The 22,503-nt window shown below is 44.1% G+C and overlaps 1 protein-coding gene across 4 annotated transcripts in view; it reads left to right on the top strand.

The window, feature by feature from the left end:
* gpc3 (glypican 3) overlaps nucleotides 1-22,503 on the top strand; it is a 231,442-nt gene that overhangs the window by 101,729 nt on the left and 107,210 nt on the right. For all 4 annotated transcript variants that reach the window (XR_015119113.1, XM_086222963.1, XM_086222965.1 and 1 more), the window contains 2 exons: nucleotides 11,641-11,783; nucleotides 12,247-12,372. Coding sequence is in view for 3 of the 4 variants with exons in the window: in XM_086222963.1 (XP_086079089.1) it covers nucleotides 11,641-11,783; nucleotides 12,247-12,372 (269 nt within the window). In the remaining variant the exon portion in view is untranslated. The remainder of the gene's footprint in view (nucleotides 1-11,640; nucleotides 11,784-12,246; nucleotides 12,373-22,503) is intronic.

The raw sequence follows: 22,503 nt of genomic DNA, 5'->3' as shown, positions 1-22,503 counted from the left end.
TGAAACATGATGGATCTGGCCAAAGACTCGTGGGGAATTCATGCGTTGTGTATTGTTACACAGTTAAGTGTGTAAACTCACATATCTCTTTGTGTGCCTGTAACATCTACAAACATCCTTTCTTTTATTGGCTTTTGTGTATAAGAATAACTCAAGTGGATCACATCCCATCTAACCTGAAGAAGCAGGAGCACTTACGAAGTCTGCTGTATGTTTATTACCTATAATGTGGGTAATAAACCCATAGTTACCCATAGCGTTAATCCACTCCAACATGTGGGCTGCTAACATGTGAATTGGAATTTTAGTCATTGGAACATGTACACATGTCCCACGTTTGTCACAGTCTGCTCTGCCCCTCTCCTGCTCTGCTGCTCAGCCACACCCTCATCAGCTTAACAGCTTTCGCCTGCTGCTCTCACCTGCTCACCATCTCGAATCAAGCCAGTATTATGAAATCAATTTCTGTTGATCCTCATACAAACAGTTTTGATCTGACTCACCTAGGGCTACTAAGATGAACTTAGTATGCAAGTTTAGAAATGGTAATTAAAGGTTTTAGCACGTGGTAAACTTTGGTAATCCAAATGACAGTTAAATAGTTGTTAATTATTTTGAAACTCTGAGTGTATGGAACAGCACACACACACACGCACAAACTTTGATCTCAGAAATGCCTCATATTTTATACTATTACTGGTTTGATCAAGGCCCAACAATGTAATTCACATGTAATCTGGCACTTTAAGACTGAGACTGTACTGCACCAAATATCCATCCCATTCCATATAGTACGTATTTGAAGATAGATACCTGATTGCTGTCAAGAACCAATTTTAGCACACACATTGTGAAGTGAAAATGGATGAGAAAATGTCGCTGAGACAACATGCAAGAGAGAATCGAAATGTGAAATAAGATGCTTATATTTCAAGTGCTTCACCAAAAGTCAATTCCTATGCTAGTTACAGTTAACTGTACCAGGAAGATGGCTGAGCGCTGACTCCGTCACTCCCCAGATATTTGGCTCCCCAGACTATTATGAACCAAATACTCCCCAAAATGTTGTGACAGCAGTGCACTGTGAAATGGCGCCATTATCACATTGATTGTATTAACTTCCTCTTAAAACTGTTAACTCCTTGGGATTGAGTTGAATGCATCATCAAACATGAAGACTGTCAGCATCCCCACACATCTCCATTGTCTTGTTTTCACACTACAAGCAGAGAGCCTCATGAAATCTGAAAGATTTTGCAGGCCTCAAAGCATCCATGAGTGTAAGATTGCTATACTAATGGTCATCAGCATTTCACTCTCCCTTAGCAAGTAGAATGAGCTGCTCAGTGCAGATAAAAATGCAGGCATTTCAGAGTGCTCATGCTGATGCAGTCTTTATCTACATACTCTCCTGTTGGTTGCGTTAGGGCAGCCTTGGGTGATATTAATACCCCACTAATGAGCCCCTTCCTTGAAGAATCTGGAAACAGTCAGCATGAATGGATGGGGGAGGGGAGAAAGCTGTGCTGAAACAGTCTCTCCCGAGTGTCACAACTTCCCTTCAGCTTCCCGAGAATGCACAAACAAAAAGCGGAGCATAGCTCTAATCACATTAATCATGGTCTGTGGGAGCTCTGCCACTTGCTTCAGTCGCAGGAGAATGAGGAGAATCATGAGAAGAAGATGTGGGGAGGGAGAGCAAGGTGTCAAAGACAATGGGTTGGATAACTGTGTGTGAACCAGGTGTAGCTCATGTTGCGGGGGCTTGCTTATGTTTTTAAAGTTACGTTATGGGGATGAACATCACCTTTTTTGAGGACAAAAATAGCGATGTCCTCTGAAGTTTTGGAGAAAAAGCGAGGGACAATGACTATGTGCGATGGATACAAATTAACTAGTTTGCTCAATTTAAATCTTTCTTGATTCAGATTTTCTGGTTTCATCCTCAGCCTGTTTTGCACTTTCCAACACCCGAGCCTCCACTGTGGCTGCATCTGCCTGTTGCTGTTGTGTTTGAACCTCCAACTCTGTCAATTCTTACTGTTTCCAGTTGATGTTGAGCATCTCTTGTGACCCTTTCTGCATCTCAAGCAGCCTTCCCATTTTCAATTTAACCTCTTTGCTAGCACATTGCCCTCACTTTAGCTCTGGAGTGAAAAACACTTGCAGATAATGCCTATGTAGCGCTGCTCCTAAATGTAGATGACTTGCTGCTTGTTTACATCTTGACTTCCAACATCAATAATGCTTTTGCACTTTAATGCTCGCATGCACTGTGTTGAGACTAAGAATAAACAACATGTTAAACTGTAGTTAATGAAGACAGAATTGTAGCAAGTTTGACTGTTTAATTTTGCACTTTTTCATCTACATGCAAATGAACACTGTAGACAGAGGAGTCCAAATATTCAGTGTCTAAACTAAACATAACATTGTCCATAGCCAGAGGCATCTAGCTTACTGTTAGCAAAAAAAAGTTTGAAAATAACTTATCAAAGCATACAATCAAGGATTGAGAATACTGATATAAATACTACTAGTAATAATACTACTGATGATGCTAGTACTACTGATGATGCTAAATGTGGCAGTTTGAGCCTCTTCAGGTCTGTAGCCTCCCTCAGCAGCAGCAGCAGCAGCAGCAGCCAGGCATCTGGGAAGTAGGGAAGAACAAAGGCTCTGGAGAAGAGGTTTGTTTTAGTAACATGTATGAGTACAGGAGGACAGAGAGGAGGACAGAAAAGCCCAGTGCGTCATGGGAGATCCCCCAACAGTTTAAGCATATTGCAGCATATCTAAGGGCTAGCCTAAGCCAACCCTAACTACAAGCTTGAACACAAAGGAAGGTCTTAAGTCTACTCTTAAACATAGAGAGGGTGTCTGCATCTCAGACTGAAATCGGGAGACAGTTCCACAGGAGAGGAGCCTGATAGCTGAAGGCTCTGGCTCCCATTTTAATTGTTGAGGCTCTATGGACCACAAATAACCCTGCATCCTGGGAGCAAAGGGTGCTAGCTGGATAGTAGGGGACTATGAGCTCTGTTAAATATAAAGGTGCCTGATAGTAGTAATATACAGGCACCTTTGCGCGTGCATGTGAAGCGCGTGCATCCTCGTGCGCGCGGTCACGTGATGCGGCCACGCGCGCGCGTCTCGTGGCTTGAGGTGCGCGTGCGTCCTTGTGCGTGCGGTCTCAACCCCTTCTCAAGCAATGCATGTAAAGCAATTTAACCAAGGGTGGCACAAGGGTGAGTATCAGCCCGAAACCACCTATCATGTATGAAAATTCACCTGGAAAAATCCGGCCTGCTTCGCAACACATTTAATCTTAAAAATACAGACCCATGGAGAAGAAGAATTGTACGACTATGAGAAACGCCCTGGGCGAAGGCCATGCTGGTAGGTAACGTGTGTGTGTGTGTGTGTGTGTGTGTGTGTGTGAGTTCTTTTAAAATTATTTTATATGCAGCCAATATGGTATATGCTTCCTTAACTAAACAATTTTTTTTCTCTTCGTAGATCCAACACCAGGACCGTTTCATCTGCAGCGGGAGGATGAGATGATTGTGCATTGTACCATGCCATCACAACAACCACAACATACTGAACAGGCTGTCATTACACAGGGGTTTGAACTCATTGCTAGTAGCAGTATTAACACACCAAACATCCCTTCTGACAAGCGTTGCCAGACAAAGTGGCTATGGTCAAGTGGATGTGAGGGAAATCAGACCTTTTAATACTGTAGAACTGCATCAAAAAGTTGATTTCAGGAATGCAGTTGTCCACAGCCCCGACCATGTGCCATCCATTGTTAGAGATAAAGTATCCAGGGTGATTTGCCAGGCATTCGAAATGTCACAACCTGGCAGTGTTTTAAATGTTGTTTTGAGAGGGCCGTCCCTGGCTAGCGACGTGCAAGCTGTGTTACGATCCGACGACGAATACAGCCAAGATATATTTATAGAAGCGGTTGCTCAGGCTATTCAGAGTAATGACACATCCATGACTGACCATGAACTGGAGTTCATTGTTACAGTTTCACAAAACCACTCCGGGGCTGGGCATCTGCAATTGGGGAATGTGTTCCATGATGAGATTCTTTCTAAAAAGGCAAATTCCCCCTTTAACCCCAACAACCGTATAGAGGACAGCAGTCTTTGCTTTTCTCTATGCATTGCCCATGCCATCAATGCCTCAATGTCTGATCCAGACAAACTGGCGCAATCTGAGCGTCTGCATGCGTCAGTAGGTCTCAACCCCTCACAAGCGGTTTTATTCATACGTGTCCAGATTTGAATCTGTAGTAAATGCCAAAATAGTGATTTACCACCACGCAGAGGATCGTAAACACCTACAATGTTTCCAAACTAACACCACCCTAAAATCAAACACAATCTGGCTTTATTTACATGATAATCATTACTACTTAATGGCCAATGTAAAAGCCTTTTTCCGGAGCTGCTTATGTCTGTAATTACTGCTACAGCACTTATGATGCTCCTCCAATGCACAACTGCAAATATTTGTGCAATGTGTGCTTTACATATTGCAAAGAACGAGCGTCGACCACTTTAAAATGCACGGACTGTAGCCACATCTGTAAATCAGAGTTTTGCTACAAAGCACACAAAGAGCCTGAAAAAAGACACAACCTCATTCCCTGCCACAACCTAAAATTTTGCAGCAGGTGCGGTACATTTTACAAAGTTGGAAAAAAAACATGCCTGCAACCAACAAAATATGAACACTGTCATGAATGTGTCATTAACGGTAGCTCTGAGCATGTGTGCTATACGTACAGCCTATGGAAAAAAAGAAACCCAGAGAGAAAATACATCCTGTATGATTTTGAGACTCGTTACCATGAGGGGAAGCATGAGGCATGTTTTGTATGTGCAATGGACAAAGAAGGAAACAAATTCTGTTTCAAAACTTTGTGGTGCGTCTCAGAATTTAATCATTACAGAAAGCCCAAGTTTTGCGGATTCACGTTTATAGCCCACAATGCCTCAGGTTTTGACAACTACATCCTATTAGAGCATTTCGTCAAGCGGGGAATTGCACCATCCGTCACGATGCGCAGCAGTAGAGTGATCCACATGTATGATGAAGCATACGATCAGAGATGGATCGACTCTTTTTCTTTTCTTCCAATGCGATTGGCAAAAAACCCCAACGCTCTTGGATTTAAAGACTTAGAAAAGGGGTACTTCCCACACCTGTGTAACACCAGGGCCACAGAATACTACAAGGGTAAATACCCCGACCCATCTTTCTATGGCTTTGATAAAATGAGTGTGGGCGACCAGAAAAAGTTAATGGAAAAGTTAATCAACACTGTGCGGCATGCGGCATGAAACATTTGACCTTCAAACTGACGTGCGCAAATACTGCATTAATGATGTGGATGTGTTGAGAAAGGCCTGCACAATCTGCCGCAACGCGTTTTTAGACTGTATGCAAATAGATACCTACATCGTTGTTGCATGGTTGTCTATAAAACACTTTTTTTACCCCGCGACACACTGGCGCTTACATACAATGGAGCATACGTGCAACAAAATAAGACTTGCTCTAACGTATCCATGCAGTGGTTGGAGTTTGTGTCCCGCACTGAGAACATACACATTCAACACGCTCTTAATGGGGGCGAGCGGAAGATCGGTCCATACTTTGTGGATGGCTTCTGTGAGTCTACAAAGACGTGTTATAATTTTGCTGGGTGTTTTTACCACGGATGTGTCAAATGCCATCCGGAGAGTGAGGTGAACGCCGCATCCAAAATTTCTTCTGGGGAACTCTTCCATCAGTTTTCCAAACGCGTGTCAACCGTAAGGCTGCAGCATGGCATGAGGGTGGTTGTGATGTGGGAGTGGGAATGGGCTGCTCTTTGTAGATCTGACCAGAACGTTATGGGCTTTTTATCCACGTACAAATAAACCTGAACGTCCAAACCCTAGAGATGCACTGTTTGGCGGCCGCACAAATGCGATGAAACTGTACCATCAATGCACAGCCGATGAAAAAATTCACGACTACGACTTCACCAGCCTCTACCCTACAGTGCAGTCCAAATAACAGTACCCTACAGGCCATCCTCAAATAATTTACAACAACTTTGATAACACTGAAAAATATTTCGGTTTCATTAAATGCGTTGTGCTGCCACCACGAGGGCTTTTCCATCCCGTCCTTCCTTACAGGGCCCGTGCCAAGTTTATGTTCCCGCTTTGCCGCACCTGTGCTGAGGAGCTAAATCAGTCGAGCGAGTGCAGCAGCAATGCCATCCTTATACAGATGTAGTATCTTCTGAGTTGAGTGAGGTCTTAAGAAGCATTTCAGCATAAACCCACCAACTCTGCTGCTCTCTACCTCAGCTGACTTTCTCTTCGTATCTCACCACCTACTCACTCTGCTCACAACGCCAGTCTCATTTCCTCGTTCAGGCCAGACAAAATTGCCTTCATTTCAGGATCCCCTTTATCTTTGGTTGAGGGCCAACATCATTCTGCTGTCTCAGAGCCAAATGTTGCTCAGGCATTTCACCTCGGCCTTACAGTAGAGGTCTCATCTTTTAGTGGCCATTTTTGAGGTCCTCAGGAAATGCTGGTTTTATAATTGTAGTAAAGATTTTCTGAGAAGCGCTTTGAGATGACAAACAAGATTCTGGAGGGCTTTGATGCTGCCTGTGACACAGTCAGAGATCAAAGATGACAGTCTGCTGCACTGACTGAGATGACAGTCAGAATCACTGACATCAGAGATCTAAGTCAGCCATTGGCTGGGGTGTGTGTGATGTCACACTACCCAGAAAGGTCACTTGCAGAATTACTATGATCTAAAAATTATGTATTTGATCTCAGAATTCTGTCTTTGATATCGAAAGAAAGACTATATATACTGTATATATATGTTCTTGCCAGACTGCTCCTCTCCGAAAATAATTCTGAGTGGTTTTGTGAAACTGTAACAATGAACTCCAGTTCATCGTCAGTCATGGATGTGTCATTACTCTGAATAGCCTGAGCAACCGCTTCTATAAATATATCTTGGCTGTATTCGTCGTCGGATCGTAACACAGCTTGCACGTCGCTAGCCAGGGACGGCCCTCTCAAAACAACATTTAAAACACTGCCAGGTTGTGACATTTCGAATGCCTGGCAAATCACCCTGGATACTTTATCTCTAACAATGGATGGCACATGGTCGGGGCTGTGGACAACTGCATTCCTGAAATCAACTTTTTGATGCAGTTCTACAGTATTAAAAGGTCTGATTTCCCTCACATCCACTTGACCATAGCCACTTTGTCTGGCAACGCTTGTCAGAAGGGATGTTTGGTGTGTTAATACTGCTACTAGCAATGAGTTCAAACCCCTGTGTAATGACAGCCTGTTCAGTATGTTGTGGTTGTTGTGATGGCATGGTACAATGCACAATCATCTCATCCTCCCGCTGCAGATGAAACGGTCCTGGTGTTGGATCTACGAAGAGAAAAAAAATTGTTTAGTTAAGGAAGCATATACCATATTGGCTGCATATAAAATAATTTTAAAAGAACTCACACACACACACACACACACACACACACACACGTTACCTACCAGCATGGCCTTCGCCCAGGGCGTTTCTCATAGTCGTACAATTCTTCTTCTCCATGGGTCTGTATTTTTAAGATTAAATGTGTTGCGAAGCAGGCCGGATTTTTCCAGGTGAATTTTCATACATGATAGGTGGTTTCGGGCTGATACTCACCCTTGTGCCACCCTTGGTTAAATTGCTTTACATGCATTGCTTGAGAAGGGGTTGAGACCGCACGCACAAGGACGCACGCGCACCTCAAGCCACGAGACGCGCGCGCGTGGCCGCATCACGTGACCGCGCGCACGAGGATGCACGCGCTTCACATGCACGCGCAAAGGTGCCTGTATATTACTACTATCAGGCACCTTTATATTTAACAGAGCTCATAGTCCCCTACTATCCAGCTAGCACCCTTTGCTCCCAGGATGCAGGGTTATTTGTGGTCCATAGAGCCTCAACAATTAAAATGGGAGCCAGAGCCTTCAGCTATCAGGCTCCTCTCCTGTGGAACTGTCTCCCAATTTCAGTCTGAGATGCAGACACCCTCTCTATGTTTAAGAGTAGACTTAAGACCTTCCTTTGTGTTCAAGCTTGTAGTTAGGGTTGGCTTAGGCTAGCCCTTAGATATGCTGCAATATGCTTAAACTGTTGGGGGATCTCCCATGACGCACTGGGCTTTTCTGTCCTCCTCTCTGTCCTCCTGTACTCATACATGTTACTAAAACAAACCTCTTCTCCAGAGCCTTTGTTCTTCCCTACTTCCCAGATGCCTGGCTGCTGCTGCTGCTGCTGCTGCTGAGGGAGGCTACAGACCTGAAGAGGCTCAAACTGCCACATTTAGCATCATCAGTAGTACTAGCATCATCAGTAGTATTATTACTAGTAGTATTTATATCAGTATTCTCAATCCTTGATTGTATGCTTTGATAAGTTATTTTCAAACTTTTTTTTGCTAACAGTAAGCTAGATGCCTCTGGCTATGGACAATGTTATGTTTAGTTTAGACACTGAATATTTGGACTCCTCTGTCTACAGTGTTCATTTGCATGTAGATGAAAAAGTGCAAAATTAAACAGTCAAACTTGCTACAATTCTGTCTTCATTAACTACAGTTTAACATGTTGTTTATTCTTAGTCTCAACACAGTGCATGCGAGCATTAAAGTGCAAAAGCATTATTGATGTTGGAAGTCAAGATGTAAACAAGCAGCAAGTCATCTACATTTAGGAGCAGCGCTACATAGGCATTATCTGCAAGTGTTTTTCACTCCAGAGCTAAAGTGAGGGCAATGTGCTAGCAAAGAGGTTAAATTGAAAATGGGAAGGCTGCTTGAGATGCAGAAAGGGTCACAAGAGATGCTCAACATCAACTGGAAACAGTAAGAATTGACAGAGTTGGAGGTTCAAACACAACAGCAACAGGCAGATGCAGCCACAGTGGAGGCTCGGGTGTTGGAAAGTGCAAAACAGGCTGAGGATGAAACCAGAAAATCTGAATCAAGAAAGATTTAAATTGAGCAAACTAGTTAATTTGTATCCATCGCACATAGTCATTGTCCCTCGCTTTTTCTCCAAAACTTCAGAGGACATCGCTATTTTTGTCCTCAAAAAAGGTGATGTTCATCCCCATAACGTAACTTTAAAAACATAAGCGAGCCCCCGCAACATGAGCTACACCTGGTTCACACACAGTTATCCAACCCATTGTCTTTGACACCTTGCTCACATCTTCTTCTCATGATTCTCCTCATTCGCCGCAACATAGGTGGTTTCGGGATGATACTCACTCTTGTGCTCTGGGCGTTCATCTTCTCTTTAAACTGAGCTTTTTTGGGCCGTTCTGCTTCCGCAGTGTCTGTTAGCAATGACTTTATTAATGAATTAATATAAGCCTTAAAAACCATATGGGAATGTTGGTTAAATTGCTTTACATGCATTGCTAGAGAAGGCGTTGTGGTTTGGTAGGTACGACTTCAACATCCGCAACTACAGTCATGACTTTTCCGTAACAAAAAATGTTTAAAGGCATACTAGTAATTTATCATTGAATCAGTTAAAGACAACAATACATAATCAAAGAAATTGCTTACTGTTGCAATCAGTCATTTTCCCCCCAAAAAAAAAAGATTTTTCTCCTGATGAAAAGAAATAAAGAGTCGTACGGTCCTCTGAGGTCTTGTTGTGTCTTTCGGTCAGAAAGAAAGAAACAAAGTGTGTGCCAAGTCACCCTGTTTCACTCTGTACATAAGTTTTTCTGTCAGGATGAGTTGCTCAAAATACAACACCCCTAATGAGAAAGTGTCTGCAGGCAGCGAAGCCATGCTTCAGAGACCATCGGCATTTTAAAATTGATTTCATCATACCGCAGCGGCAGGCACTACATAAATTGATCAAATTATGTTAAATAATCATCATCAATCATACTTTAGTAGTTGCATATAATATCACGTATTAGATATGAAACTCAATGATGTGGGGGTGTGGTTACACGTGCAAAATCACGTGATTGCAGGAGCTAAATGACATGATCGCACAGACGAAGTCACGTGGTCACACGCAAAGGGACGTCACCGCGCCCCAAGTCACGTGATGACGTCATCACATTACTTGTTGCAGGCTGATCCAAAGGAATTGCAATAATCCAGCCTGGAAGTGACAAAAGCATGGACCACTTTCTCTGCATCTTTTGAGACAGGATGTGCCTGATCTTCGTTATGTTAGATGAAAGAAGGCAGTCCTGGAGATTTGCTTTATGTGGGAGTTAAAGGACAGATTCTGATTAAAGAGAGCTCCCAGGTTCCTTATGGTAGTGCTGGGAACCACGGTAATGCCATCCAAGGTATCTATCTCATTATATAAGGTATTTCTAAGGTGTTTTTGGCCCAGCACAGTAACTTAAGTTTTGTCAGAGTTTATTCAAAGAAAAGTGTGGGTTATCCATGTTTTTTGATAGGATAGTTCTGTTACGTGTAGGAATGGAGGAAAGTAGACCCAATAGCGGACAGAGTGTGGGACGGTGCACAAAAGAGGTTTATTGGAAACAGAGGCTTGAGATGGGGACACTGGAGGATGGTGACTTGAGACTGGTGACAAACAGTTAGTGAGAACAACACTCCATGACGGCACATTGGTGCAAAATCCAAAACAATGGCCCAACGCCGAACAGGGGAAAACACAGAGGGAAACGAGACACAGGTGGTGCAATCACCAAGGTGAGACACATAAGGTAATCACAGGAGGGAGGACAGGAAGACAAGACATGACTACAAAATAAAACAGGAAACACAAGACAGGGATCGTGACAAGTTCTTTCAAAAATGAAAATGCAGTCATCACTGTCATTCCAATGGAAGGTCATTTTTTTTAGTTCAAAACATTACTGGAGTTGAACAATTGCAGTGAATGGAGACCAATGTGTGTGTGTGTGTGTGTGTTTATGCATGCGTGCGTGCGTGTATGTGTGTTTCCATGTGCGTGCGTGCTTGTGTGGCCTGGGCTGTTATTGTATAAAGCTTTCAAGCACTATGCTATCAGCTCCACTCAGTAATCATCAGCAGCAGTGCCAGTCTATTCACTTAGAGCTGGACGTAATTAGCTGTTAACATTACATGGCAAAATTAAGCATTGGCCAGTATCCCACGGGAAATTACTCCACCAGTAAATGATTGAACCACAAGCCAAACATTAACATCAATTTACATTTTTATTGCACCTGAAAAGAATATACCAATCCATTTATGTTCATCACACACGGAAGCACGATGACATTTATGAGGGAAAAGAAGCAATTGAGTTAAAATATTTCTCCCTCTCATTTTGGAGCATTGATTACAAATTCATTCATCCATATTCATTTCATCCCTTCCAAAAAAAAAAACCCAAATCTTAACAGATGACAATTTGCGATCAGCTCAGCTTAGTAAGGCCGATGGTTTGGCAGTTGCCAGGTTCTGCAGTGTCAGTGCTATTAATAGTGAGAAATGGAAGCAATGCGATGGAAGGTGAAGATGTTTGGGTAACATGCTTATTGACCTCATTCTACTCTCCTCTGCAGGTGAGTGGTATGTGTGGACACACTCCTCAGCGGTCCTCTCGCTCTGTTTCATCCCCTCCTCCACAACCTCCCACTGCTTTTGCAGCCCACAACAGAAAGCCTTCACCCCAAGACACTGATGAGACTTTGGCTGGCCTCCGCAGGTGAGAAAATCAGGCAAACCTTATTCAGACGGTGCCATGTTTATTCAGAAAAGAAGTAAAGGCTTTATCATTGCATGCATGCTCATGAAGTTAAATTCAGAAAATCTGCAATACACCAATGTCTACTCTTAAACATTATTACAGGACAAATGAAGATGGCGATATGAGCAGGAAAACGAAACTACTGTTTATTAGGATAGTGAAAGCCAGAAAAATGATTGATTGTAATTATTACAGTGGATGAAGAATGTAGATCAGTTCAGACTGATATGGACTCATCATGATGTGCTGTGCTTTGTCAGAGAAAAGCAGCTCCCTTTGTCTGAGGAGTTCATGTTGTGCATTTATTTAATTGAATGTATTTTTGTTTTGTTTGTGACAGCTTTCCTTTTGGTTAATGACTTGTTGTAGAATATATTTCTGAGTCCATGTTGAATATAAACACAATTTTTTCATTCAACAGGGTGTTCATATCCAATCTGAGGGGCTTTAGCTCCTTCTACAGTGGTCTTGGGGAAGCACTGTGCAGCCGAAAGTCTCCTACAGCAAACCACTCCCTCTGCTGGAATGGCCAGGAAATGACAGACAGGTAAATTAGTGTAACTGGGTTTTCTTCTGTGGGTGGCACGGCGGTGCAGTGGTCAGCACTGTAGCCTCACAGCAAGAAAGTTTTTGGTTTGAGCCCCGGCTCAAGCCCGGGATGTTTCTGTGTGGAGTCTCCATGTTCTCCCTGTGCCTGTGTGGGTTCTCTCTGTGTACTCTGGCTTCCTCCCACAGTCCAAAGACATCAAGAGGGGACGAGGCTGATTGATACTCTAAATCAGGGGTGTCCACACTGGTCCAGTAAGGGCCGGTGTGGCTGCAGGTTTTCATTCCACCCGAGCAAAAGCAACACCTGATTCTACTTAAATCAACTAAGCTGTGTCCACACAGCTCATTTGTTGGATCAGGTGTTGCTTTTGCTGGGTTGGAATGAAAACCTGCAGCCACACCGGCCCTTACTGGACCAGTTTGGACACCCCTGCTCTAAATTGACTGCAGGTGTGACTGTGAGTGTGAATGGTTGTCTGTCTATATGTGTTGGTCCTGTGATGGACTGGTGACCTGTCCAGGGTGAACCCTGCCTCTCGCCAGAAGGCTGCTGGGATAGGCTCTACCCCCCCCCCCCCCAACCTTCAATAGGACAAGCAGCAGAAAATGGATGGTGTGAACACACAGTGAGGAGCGGGATCACCATCAGATTAGATACTTCAACTTTGGGACCCCCATTCTTATTTTCCCAAGGTTGTTGGCATGAGTTGGTCAATATGAGGTTATTTAAGGATGTTTAGGATTTATTAAGATTGTTTGAAGTGGTTAGATATTTGGGATCATCCATCCATCCTCTATGCTGTTGTGTGCTGGGGCAGCAGACTAACTGTGTTCACACCAAACGTGAATTCGCGCATTCGCGCTAACAGTTTCCGTACAAAGTCTATGCAAACAAATTTTCAGTCGGGCGGCGTGAATTCGCATGGCGAATTTCGCCATTCGCGCAAGTTGAAAATATTCAACTTTGGTGAAAAATTTGCTTTATGACAGCCAATCAGCGTTGAGGTTGTCCCGACGTCATGGCTGACTGTGTCACAAGATGGAGGACAAGTTGATTGTGGCTGTGTGTGGGAACTCGGTGCTATATGACACTACGTGTCAAAATTACAAGAACCGGTTGAATAAGGTGTCCATTCGTGAAATTCTGTCACCGATCCTAGCTAGCAGGACGTCAAACTGGCCAGTTGTCATCCAAAAATACGGCTGGAAGCAGCAGTTATCCAGACGCAGCCCCTGGAGGAGCTCAGTGAATTTCACCTGTGCTCGCCTCTAGATGGTGTTAACACGACGCGAAATTCGCATTCGTCTTTGGTGTGAACACACAGTAAAGGTGAGGGATGCTGACAGACTTAATAAACTTATCTGCAAAGCCAGACATGGAGGGGGACAAGGAGGGGAGCTCCTCTCTGACAGCAGTGTCAGAGAGGAGAATGTTGTCCAAGATTAGGACCATTTTGGACACCACTTTACACCACCTCTGTCACATGCTGGCCAGCAGTAAAAGTACTTTCAGCCAGAGACTCATATCCTCACGTTGCACCGCTGGGCGCCACAGGAAATTATTTCTACCAACAGCTATCAAACTGTTAAACTCCTCCCTCTAAGATGCAGCCCATCCTATAGAGTTGCTTTTCTCGGTTAAATCGTGCAATACAAATGCCCAGTTCAGTGTAAAACTGTAAACATAAAATAAAGATATCTCCTTATATTCTTGATTCTCTATTTTTTCTTCTTTTTATTGTTTTTTTTAACTGTGAAATGGAGCACTTCAATCCAACATTTTCCCACAAGGGATGAATCAAGGATTTCTGATTCTGATTTCACCTTTTTTTCAGTAGGAGAGTTGAGAAAAAAAAACACTCTGCATTTCTTCCAAAATTCTAGAAAGAGAGTCTTTCCTGAGGACCACAATCCATGCGAGACATCAGGCTGGTGAGGTAGGACAGCTGTCCTGAGGGGATGAATACATGTTGGTGCAAATGGTGCAATAAGAGTATGTAGCAAGGCATGAAAGGAGATAAAATGATGAACAGATTGCAGTGTCTTGTGGCAAACAATTCTCTGTGTCATCTCAGAGGCCGTAATTACAAATTGACTTCAGGTACAGTTACACTCCCTGAGTTGATCTGGCTCATCTTCCATTATCCTCCCAGATAGGATCTACTCCCAAGCCCCAAGTCACATTCATTTGTGTATTTTTTACACATTTAAAGTAGAGCCGAGATCACGGGAGCAACACTGTTTACCAAATCAAAGAGTGTCACACAGAAAACAGCATGTTGACTGAACACATTATATTTTCTCCTCTGTGTCATTTTTAAGAGATGTCAATTAAATATTTTAGTGTATCATCACTGCAAAGTGTGTAAATCAGGTTATTACCGCCCACCTGCCACCATTTGATGATCTCTTTGATTTTAATTCATTTTGTCGAATAATGTGGCTGGCTGATGTCATGCATTTCATTATTGTTAATATGAAATAATGCTATCACACTCAGAAATTGTAGAATGTTCTATTGCACAATAAAACAGGCAAGGCAAGGCAATTTTATTTGTCTATGCCCGTTTTCACAAACAGTTTGTCTCAAAGGGCTTTACATGGCATCATAACAACGTCCTCTGCCCTCAGACCCTCACATCGACTGAGGAGAAACTCCATAGAAAACCTTTTAACAGGGAAAAATCTGAGAAACCTCAGGGTGAGCAACAGAGGAGGGATCCCTCACCAGGACAGACAGACGTGCAGGAGATGTTGTTACAGAGAAGAAAACAGTTTATAACACAGAATGGAGGAAACATGGAAATGTTAATAACAGCTGAAGAAGGAAGCTTCTGGTAGGGGGGGCAGGGAGAGCAAGCCAGCTTCATGGGGGACTGGATGGTAGACTGGTTCATGGGAGGGGAGGCAGGGAGAGCAAGCCAGCTTGATGGGGGACTGGATGGTAGACTGGTTCATGGGAGGGGAGGCAGGGAGAGCAAGCCAGCTTGATGGGGGACTGGATGGTAGACTGGTTCATGGGAGGGGAGGCAGGGAGAGCAAGCCAGCTTGATGGGGGTCTGGGTGGCAGACTGGTTCATGGAAGGGGAGGCAGGGAGAGCAAGCCAGCTTGATGGGGGACTGGATGGTACACTGGTTCATGGAAGGGGAGGCAGGGAGAGCAAGCCAGCTTGATGGGGGACTGGATGGTAGACTGGTTCATGGGAGGGGAGGCAGGGAGAGCAAGCCAGCTTGATGGGGGACTGGATGGCAGACTGGTTCACGGAAGGGGAGCGCAGGCCGGTGTAACAGAAGGGAATAAGGGGGGGGGGGCGATGCAGGCGGTGGTTGGGGCTCTGGTGGATCTGTGGAAACACAGAGAGACTGCGAGACACCAAGGCCAAACAACAAAGTGCAACAAGTAGTGGTAGTGACAGTTCCAAAAATGTGCGGGGAGGAGAGGAGAGGAGAGAGGGGGAGAGGAGAGGAGAGGAGGGAAGGGCTCCATGTAACCTGATGTGTCCCCCAGCAGTCTAAGCCTGTAGCAGCATAGCTATCAATGGTTCAGAGCTACCTGAACCAGTCCTAACTGAAGCTCTGTCATAGAGGAAGGTCTTAAGCCTGGACTTAAACGTAGTTAAAGTGTCTGCCTCTCTGACCCATGGAGAGATGCTGGTTCCACAGTAGAGGAGCCTGGTAACTGAAGGCTCTACCTCCCAGTCTGTTTTTATTGATACTGGGAATCACTAAAAGACCTGCATTCTGGGAGCGGAGTGCTCTGGTCGGACAGTAGGGACTAATGAGCTCTTTCAAATAGGATGGAGCTTCATCATTGAGAGCCTGATGAGTCAGCAGAAGGATTTTGAAGTGGATTCTAGATCCTACAGGAAGCCAGTGGAGAGAAGCTAAGCTTAACTCCTGTCAAAACCCTCGCTGCAGCATTCTGGACCAGCTGGAGACCGGAAGTGCAAAATGTCCAGGATGCCAGTTAGTGAGCCTCACTGAAGTGAAAAAGTTAAAATACTGCATAACTTATGAATATAAGAATACTTACAGGTGAGTCCAGCTACCTTGTTGTGGCAACTGATTATTGTTCTGAGTGGTCCTGTTGATACAAGTGCTCAGAACTACCAGGATGCCTGTGCGTTTTTGAGTGTAAAGCTTAATGTAGCTTAACATTAATACGAATGTGTATTATTTCAGAGAGCATGACATTGTTTTCTCATCTCAAAATGTTCTGTGCAACAAATTTTTCTTCTGTGTAATTGATGTGAGTGAGGCTGGCCCCCCACCCCACGCAAAATTTCGGGAAAATAGTCTGTTTTGTTTTTGCTTCGTTTGTCCTGTAAAAATATTCGTTTGTGCTGCTATGTTTTTTCAGTTATTAAAGATTACTTTTTAGGTCATCCAGAGTTCACCCAGTCCCCCATTTGCTCCAAACAGACCCGGAGTGGTGCTGTTTGTGCTTTGTTTGTGCTGGTTTGTGCCGTAAAAACTTACGTTTGTGCTGACACGGTTGTAGAGACATTAAATACTTTATTTTCTGGTGATGATGCTGTTTGATGGAGCACCCTGAGCACGTTAGCCGTTTACCGTAGCCCGATGTTCATATAAGGTCAATGACGCATGCAGAGCATACTGTTGGGGCATTCAGGTTGTGGCGTTTCTCTTTCTCTCTCGCCCTAAAATATGTGAAATTTTCCCTCAGCAAGAATGTTTTGAAGCTCGAAAAGCAACACAACCACAACTTTATTGTGTTCAGCCATGTTTTTACGAGCATAAGTAATAAAACACACTTATCCCGGAACTCGGAATTTCCGAGTACAATCGAACGCAGCATTATTCCAACGATCATACAGTCGTAATGTCTTGCTCTTCGTAAACGCTCATCATTTAATACATATTCCTTGATTACTTTCTCCAACAGTCCTGTCAACCAAAAACATGTCTCGAATACCAATAAAAAAGAATACATTACAGAGCCAGTGTTTGTTCTTTATTTGAAAGAATGATTATGCCATGCACCTGCTACTAACTTCCACTCATGCTAGCTTAATTTTGGGGAATTAAAAAAAACCCAAAAACATCCACATGCACATGGGGAGCACAGATTTCATCACCCGCCCCTCAGGACACCACCACCCCCGGGAAGGCTACGATGCACCAACCTCCAGTGAACCAGCTGACCCCAGAAGAGTGCTTCGGAGACAATGAAATAGGTAGGGGGGGGGGGGGGGGGCTTCGTGCTAGGCTAAAAGCCAGAGCTAGCCGACCACCGCTACCAAGCCTCTTGCTCCCTGGAAAACAAACTGGGCGAACTAAGAGCCAGGATCACAACACAGCGGGAAGTTAGAGAGTGCTGCGCTCTCATCTTCACCAAGACCTGGCTCTCAGACAAAGTCCCAGGTTGCGCTGTTCAGCTGCAGACTCACTCCATTCACAGAGGAGACCGAACTGCAGCCTACGGCAAGGCTAGTGGAGGAGGAGTGTGTGTGTTTAACACAACTCAACAACTTGTGGTGTGGAGACATACAGACTGCTCATGAGCACTGTTCGCCAGACGCAGAGTTTATAGTGCTAAAATACTGCCCCTACAATCTACCGAGGGAATTTATTGCCATGTTCCTGGCCACTGTTTACATCGCCCCGCGAGCTAATTCTACGGCAGCACTCGGCAAAGTCCACGACGTCATCAGTGCGTTAGAGAGGGTGCATCCTTAAGCTGTTTTTAGCGCCGCTGGCGACTTTAATCAGTGCAATTTACTGTATTCTCAAAATATTATCAACATGTGGACATTCCCACCCACAAGAAGAAGACACTGAATATTATTATTACATTCCTTATGTTAGGCATTTTGTGGACAGCAAAATAAGAATTTCATTGTACAGGGAAACATGTTTCCATACTGTGCATATGGCAATAAACACTTTGAATCTTGAATCTTTGAATCATAATTGTTGAGGTTGGGGACCTCAAATGCTAATTATTTAGCTTAACTGACCACTGCAGGGCTTCGATCACAAAGCGCACAAGACATCAGAGGAGTCTATGACTTTTCTGGATAGCGTTCAGGTATAATGCAGATTCTGAAATATATCAAAAGAAATAAAGAACTGTATTATCACCATGAAACTATATCTCAAATACTGTAAATAAACAATTCCCAGTAAATAAATTACATCTATATCAGTGAAAATCACGCAATATTCATGAATACTGCTTTAGCTGTAATTATGTAGCACAAAGTAATATGAAGGCTGAGAGTTATAAAAACACTCAGGCTCAGTTATCTTAAGGATGCTAATTGGCGATAATGGACATTTTAAGGAGTTGAATATACATCAGGAGCAACTCAATTATATCAGAAAAGGTGAGTCATATTAAACATTCATTTCATATTTATACGAACACGACATACATCGTCAGTGACTGCCGTATCACTGTATGTATATGTCAATTGACGAACGTTAGGCCAGAAGCGGAACTACAATAAACTGTCTTCAAAATAAAACACCCACTTCAAAATAAACGCATGGTAAAATAACATTTCAAACGTGCAGGATTCTCAACAGCCGCCCCCACATTTGCCTTGTAAATGTGTAAGACCGGGAATTCTTCAAGTGTCTTTGGTGTCATCCTGGAGTAAAGGAAGCCCAATAAGTCTAGCAACTGGTCTAATGTAGACTTTGTCCATGACCTTAACCTCTGCCGTTGTGATACATCCATCCGGGCTAGCAACTGCCTTGATGACTCTCCCGATGGGCCACTGAGCTCTTGGAAGTGATGGGTCAATGATTCGCACAACAGAGTCTACAGTGATGTTTTCTGATGACCTTTGCCACTTTTGCCGCGTCTGGAGATTCGGCAAGTAGTTCCTTGTGAACTGAAGCCAAAACTGATCCACTAGAGTCTGACAGTGTTGCCATCAATGCCGTCCCATACCTGCTGGAGTGTAGACCACCTGAGGCAGAGCCGCATCCCGCCGCCCCATCAGAAGGATGTTTGGACTGATGGGGTCCTGGTCCGCTACATCAGCTGACACATACCCCAGTGGCTTAGAGTTTACATCCCTTTTACTTCCACCAAAGCTGTGTACAGAACATCTTCCGAGATGGATTGGCTGCCTACTGCGACTCAGAGGCCAGATTTGATGGAACATACTTCTCTCTCCCATGCTCCCCCGAAGTGTGGAGCGTTTCGTGGGTTGAACTTGAAGTCAATCTGGTATTCTATCAGTTGCTCTTTCAGTTGTGGTTCCATGGCTGCGAAAGCCTCCCAGAGTTCTTGCTCAGGTCCGCAGAAGTTGGTACCACAGTCCGACAATATTTCCTTTGGTCGACCTCGCCTGTCAATGAAACGATGAAGAGCGAGGAGGAAGGCATCCACATCCACGGAGTTCAGGAGCTCTATGTGTACTGCTTGAGTCGTGAGATACTTGAATATCACACCCCAGCGCTTTTCCGTCCTCTGACCTATTTTCACCAGGTAAGGCCCCAAAAAGTCGACACCAGTTGAGTAGAAGGGTGGACACAGAAGTCTGAGGCATTGCGGGGAAGATCTGCCATCTGTGGCACCTTTGGCTGAGCTCTCCAGCGTTGACAAGTGGAGCAGTTGAGTTGGTGGTGTCAGACTGCCTGTCGTCCCCACAAGATCAAACACTGTCTCCGTAGATCAGCAGAAACCCGTTCTGTGCCTGGGTGCAATAGACGTTTATTATATCTTTGATGAGAAGTTTTACCGCTGGATGCCTCGGATTGAGCACAATTGGGTGAATTTCTCCAAAACTTCGGTTCAATCTGCGCAGTCTCCCTCCCACATGAATGAGGTCTTTCGCAGCATCCCACTCTGGAACAAGGCTGAGCAGACGACTGTAATTTGACCCAGATTTCTGGGCTTTAAGGGTGGCGACATTAATACTCATATTCCTCGAGGCTCTAGCAGAGGAGGTGGAGTTGCTGCCATTTTTGACAGACGTTTAGTAATAAATCCCAAACCCAAAATAAGTTTCAATTCATTTGAAAGCCTGATTCTCAGTTTGTCTCATCCAGCCTGGAAAACAATACAGCCACTCTTATTTATTACTGTGTACTGCCCTCCTGGTCCTTACTCTGAATTCTTATCTGAATTCTCAGAGTTTATATCCAGTTTAGTTCTCAAATCAGATAAAGTTATTATTGGAGGTGACTTCAATATTCATGTGGATGTTGATAACGACAGTCTGGGTGCTGTATTTATATCTCTTCTCGACACAATTGGTTTCCATCAGTCTGTACATGAACTGACTCACCCTCACAACCACACCCTCGACCTCGTCCTAACAAAGGGAACTGAAGCTGAATATCTAGTTGTATTTCCACAGAACGCGCTTTTGTCAGACCATCAATCCATCACTTTTGACTTTGCACTAATCAACTACACTCCACTCAGAAAAACGGTGGTTTCCAGATGTTTGTCTGATCAGGCTGTAGCTAGATTTAAGGAAGCAATTCAATTGGCGCTAAATTCAGTGTCATGTCCCATACAGAGGACACTGTTGTCAACCTTAGTCCCTCTCAAATTGATCATTTTATCGATAGTGCAACAGGCACCTTAAAACAACTTTGGACTCAATTGCCCCATTAAAAAAGAAATCTATAAATCCAAGGAAACAAGCACCTTGGTACAATTCAGAAACCAGACAGCTTAAACAAAAAACCCAGAAATTAGAGAGAATATGGCGCTCCTCCAAACTGGAGGAGTCTCATATCATCTGGCAAGACAGCCTTAAAAGTTATAAGAAAGCCCTTCGTATAGCTAGAGCAGCCTCCTACTCAGCACTAATCGAGGAGCAGAAGAACAACCCCAGGTTCCTCTTCAGTACTGTAGCCAGACTGACAGAGAGCCACAGCTCTACTGAAACTAGCATTCCTGTTTCCCTGGGCAGCAAAGATTTCATGGACTTCTTTAATGACAAAATTGCCCTTATTAGAGAGAAAATTCACCTCCTCCTGCCATCAGCCTTAGAAGCAGCTGTAGAACCAGACATACACTTTGATAGTTTTTCTACCGTTGGCCCTCATGAGCTCAGTTCAATAATTTCCTCCTCTAAACCATCCACCTGTCTTCTAGACCCCATCCCAACTAAGCTGCTTTAGGACTCTCTACCCCTCATTAGCACCTCTCTCTTGGACATGATCTATGTGTTGCTGTTATCTGGTTACGTCCCACAGTCCTTTAAATTGGCAGTAATTAGACCCCTTCTCCAAAAAGCAACCCTGGATCCAGAAGTTTTGGCCAACTACAGACCAATATCAAATCTTCCATTTCTCTCCAAAATTCTGGAGAAAGCAGTTGCTCAACAGATAGGTACGCTGGATGGCATTACCTTGGCCCCCAGTATGACCGTAAAGAACCTAGGAGTTCTGTTTGATCAGGATCTGTCCTTTAATGCCCACATTAAGCAAATTTCTAGGACTGCTTTCTGTCATTTACAAAACATTGCTAAGATCAGACACATCCTGTCCCAAAAAGACGCAGAAAAACTAGTCCATGCCGTTGTCACTTCCAGGCTGGATTACTGCGATTCCCTCCTATCAGGCTGCACCAGTAGGTCCCTCAAGACTCTCCAGCTGGTCCAAAATGCTGCTGCCCGTGTGTTGACAAGAACTAGTAGAAGAGACCATGTCTCTCCTGTACTGGCTTCTCTGTATTGGCTCCCTGTCAAATTCAGAATAGAATTTGAAATTCTCCCTCTAACATACAAAGTCCTCAGCAGTCAGGCTCCTTCATACCTGACAGAGCTCATAGTCCCCTATTATCCAGCTCAAACCCTTCGCTCCCAGGATGCAGGGTTACTTGTGGTTCCGAGAGTTTCTAAAAGTAGAATGGGAGCCAGAGCCTTCAGCTATCAGGCTCCCCTCCAGTGGAACCGTCTCCCAGTTTCAGTCCAGGATGCAGACACTCTCTCGACCTTTAAGAGCAGACTAAAGACCTTCCTTTTTGATCAGGCTTATAGTTGGGCTGCTTAGGCTAGCCCTTAGATATGCTGCTATAGGCTTAGGCTGCTGGGGGATCTCCCATGGTGCACTTGGCTTCCCTCTCCTCCTCTCTTTCCTCTCTGTCCTCCTTTATGTGTCATACATAAATCATACTCATACGTATTACTAACTC

This window comes from Aulostomus chinensis, chromosome 13 (assembly GCF_037954235.1).
Source record: "Aulostomus chinensis isolate RoL2024-O1b breed Wild chromosome 13, RoL_Achi_v1.0, whole genome shotgun sequence".
Lineage (NCBI taxonomy): Eukaryota > Metazoa > Chordata > Actinopteri > Syngnathiformes > Aulostomidae > Aulostomus > Aulostomus chinensis.
This window is presented reverse-complemented; position numbering and strand designations above follow the sequence as displayed.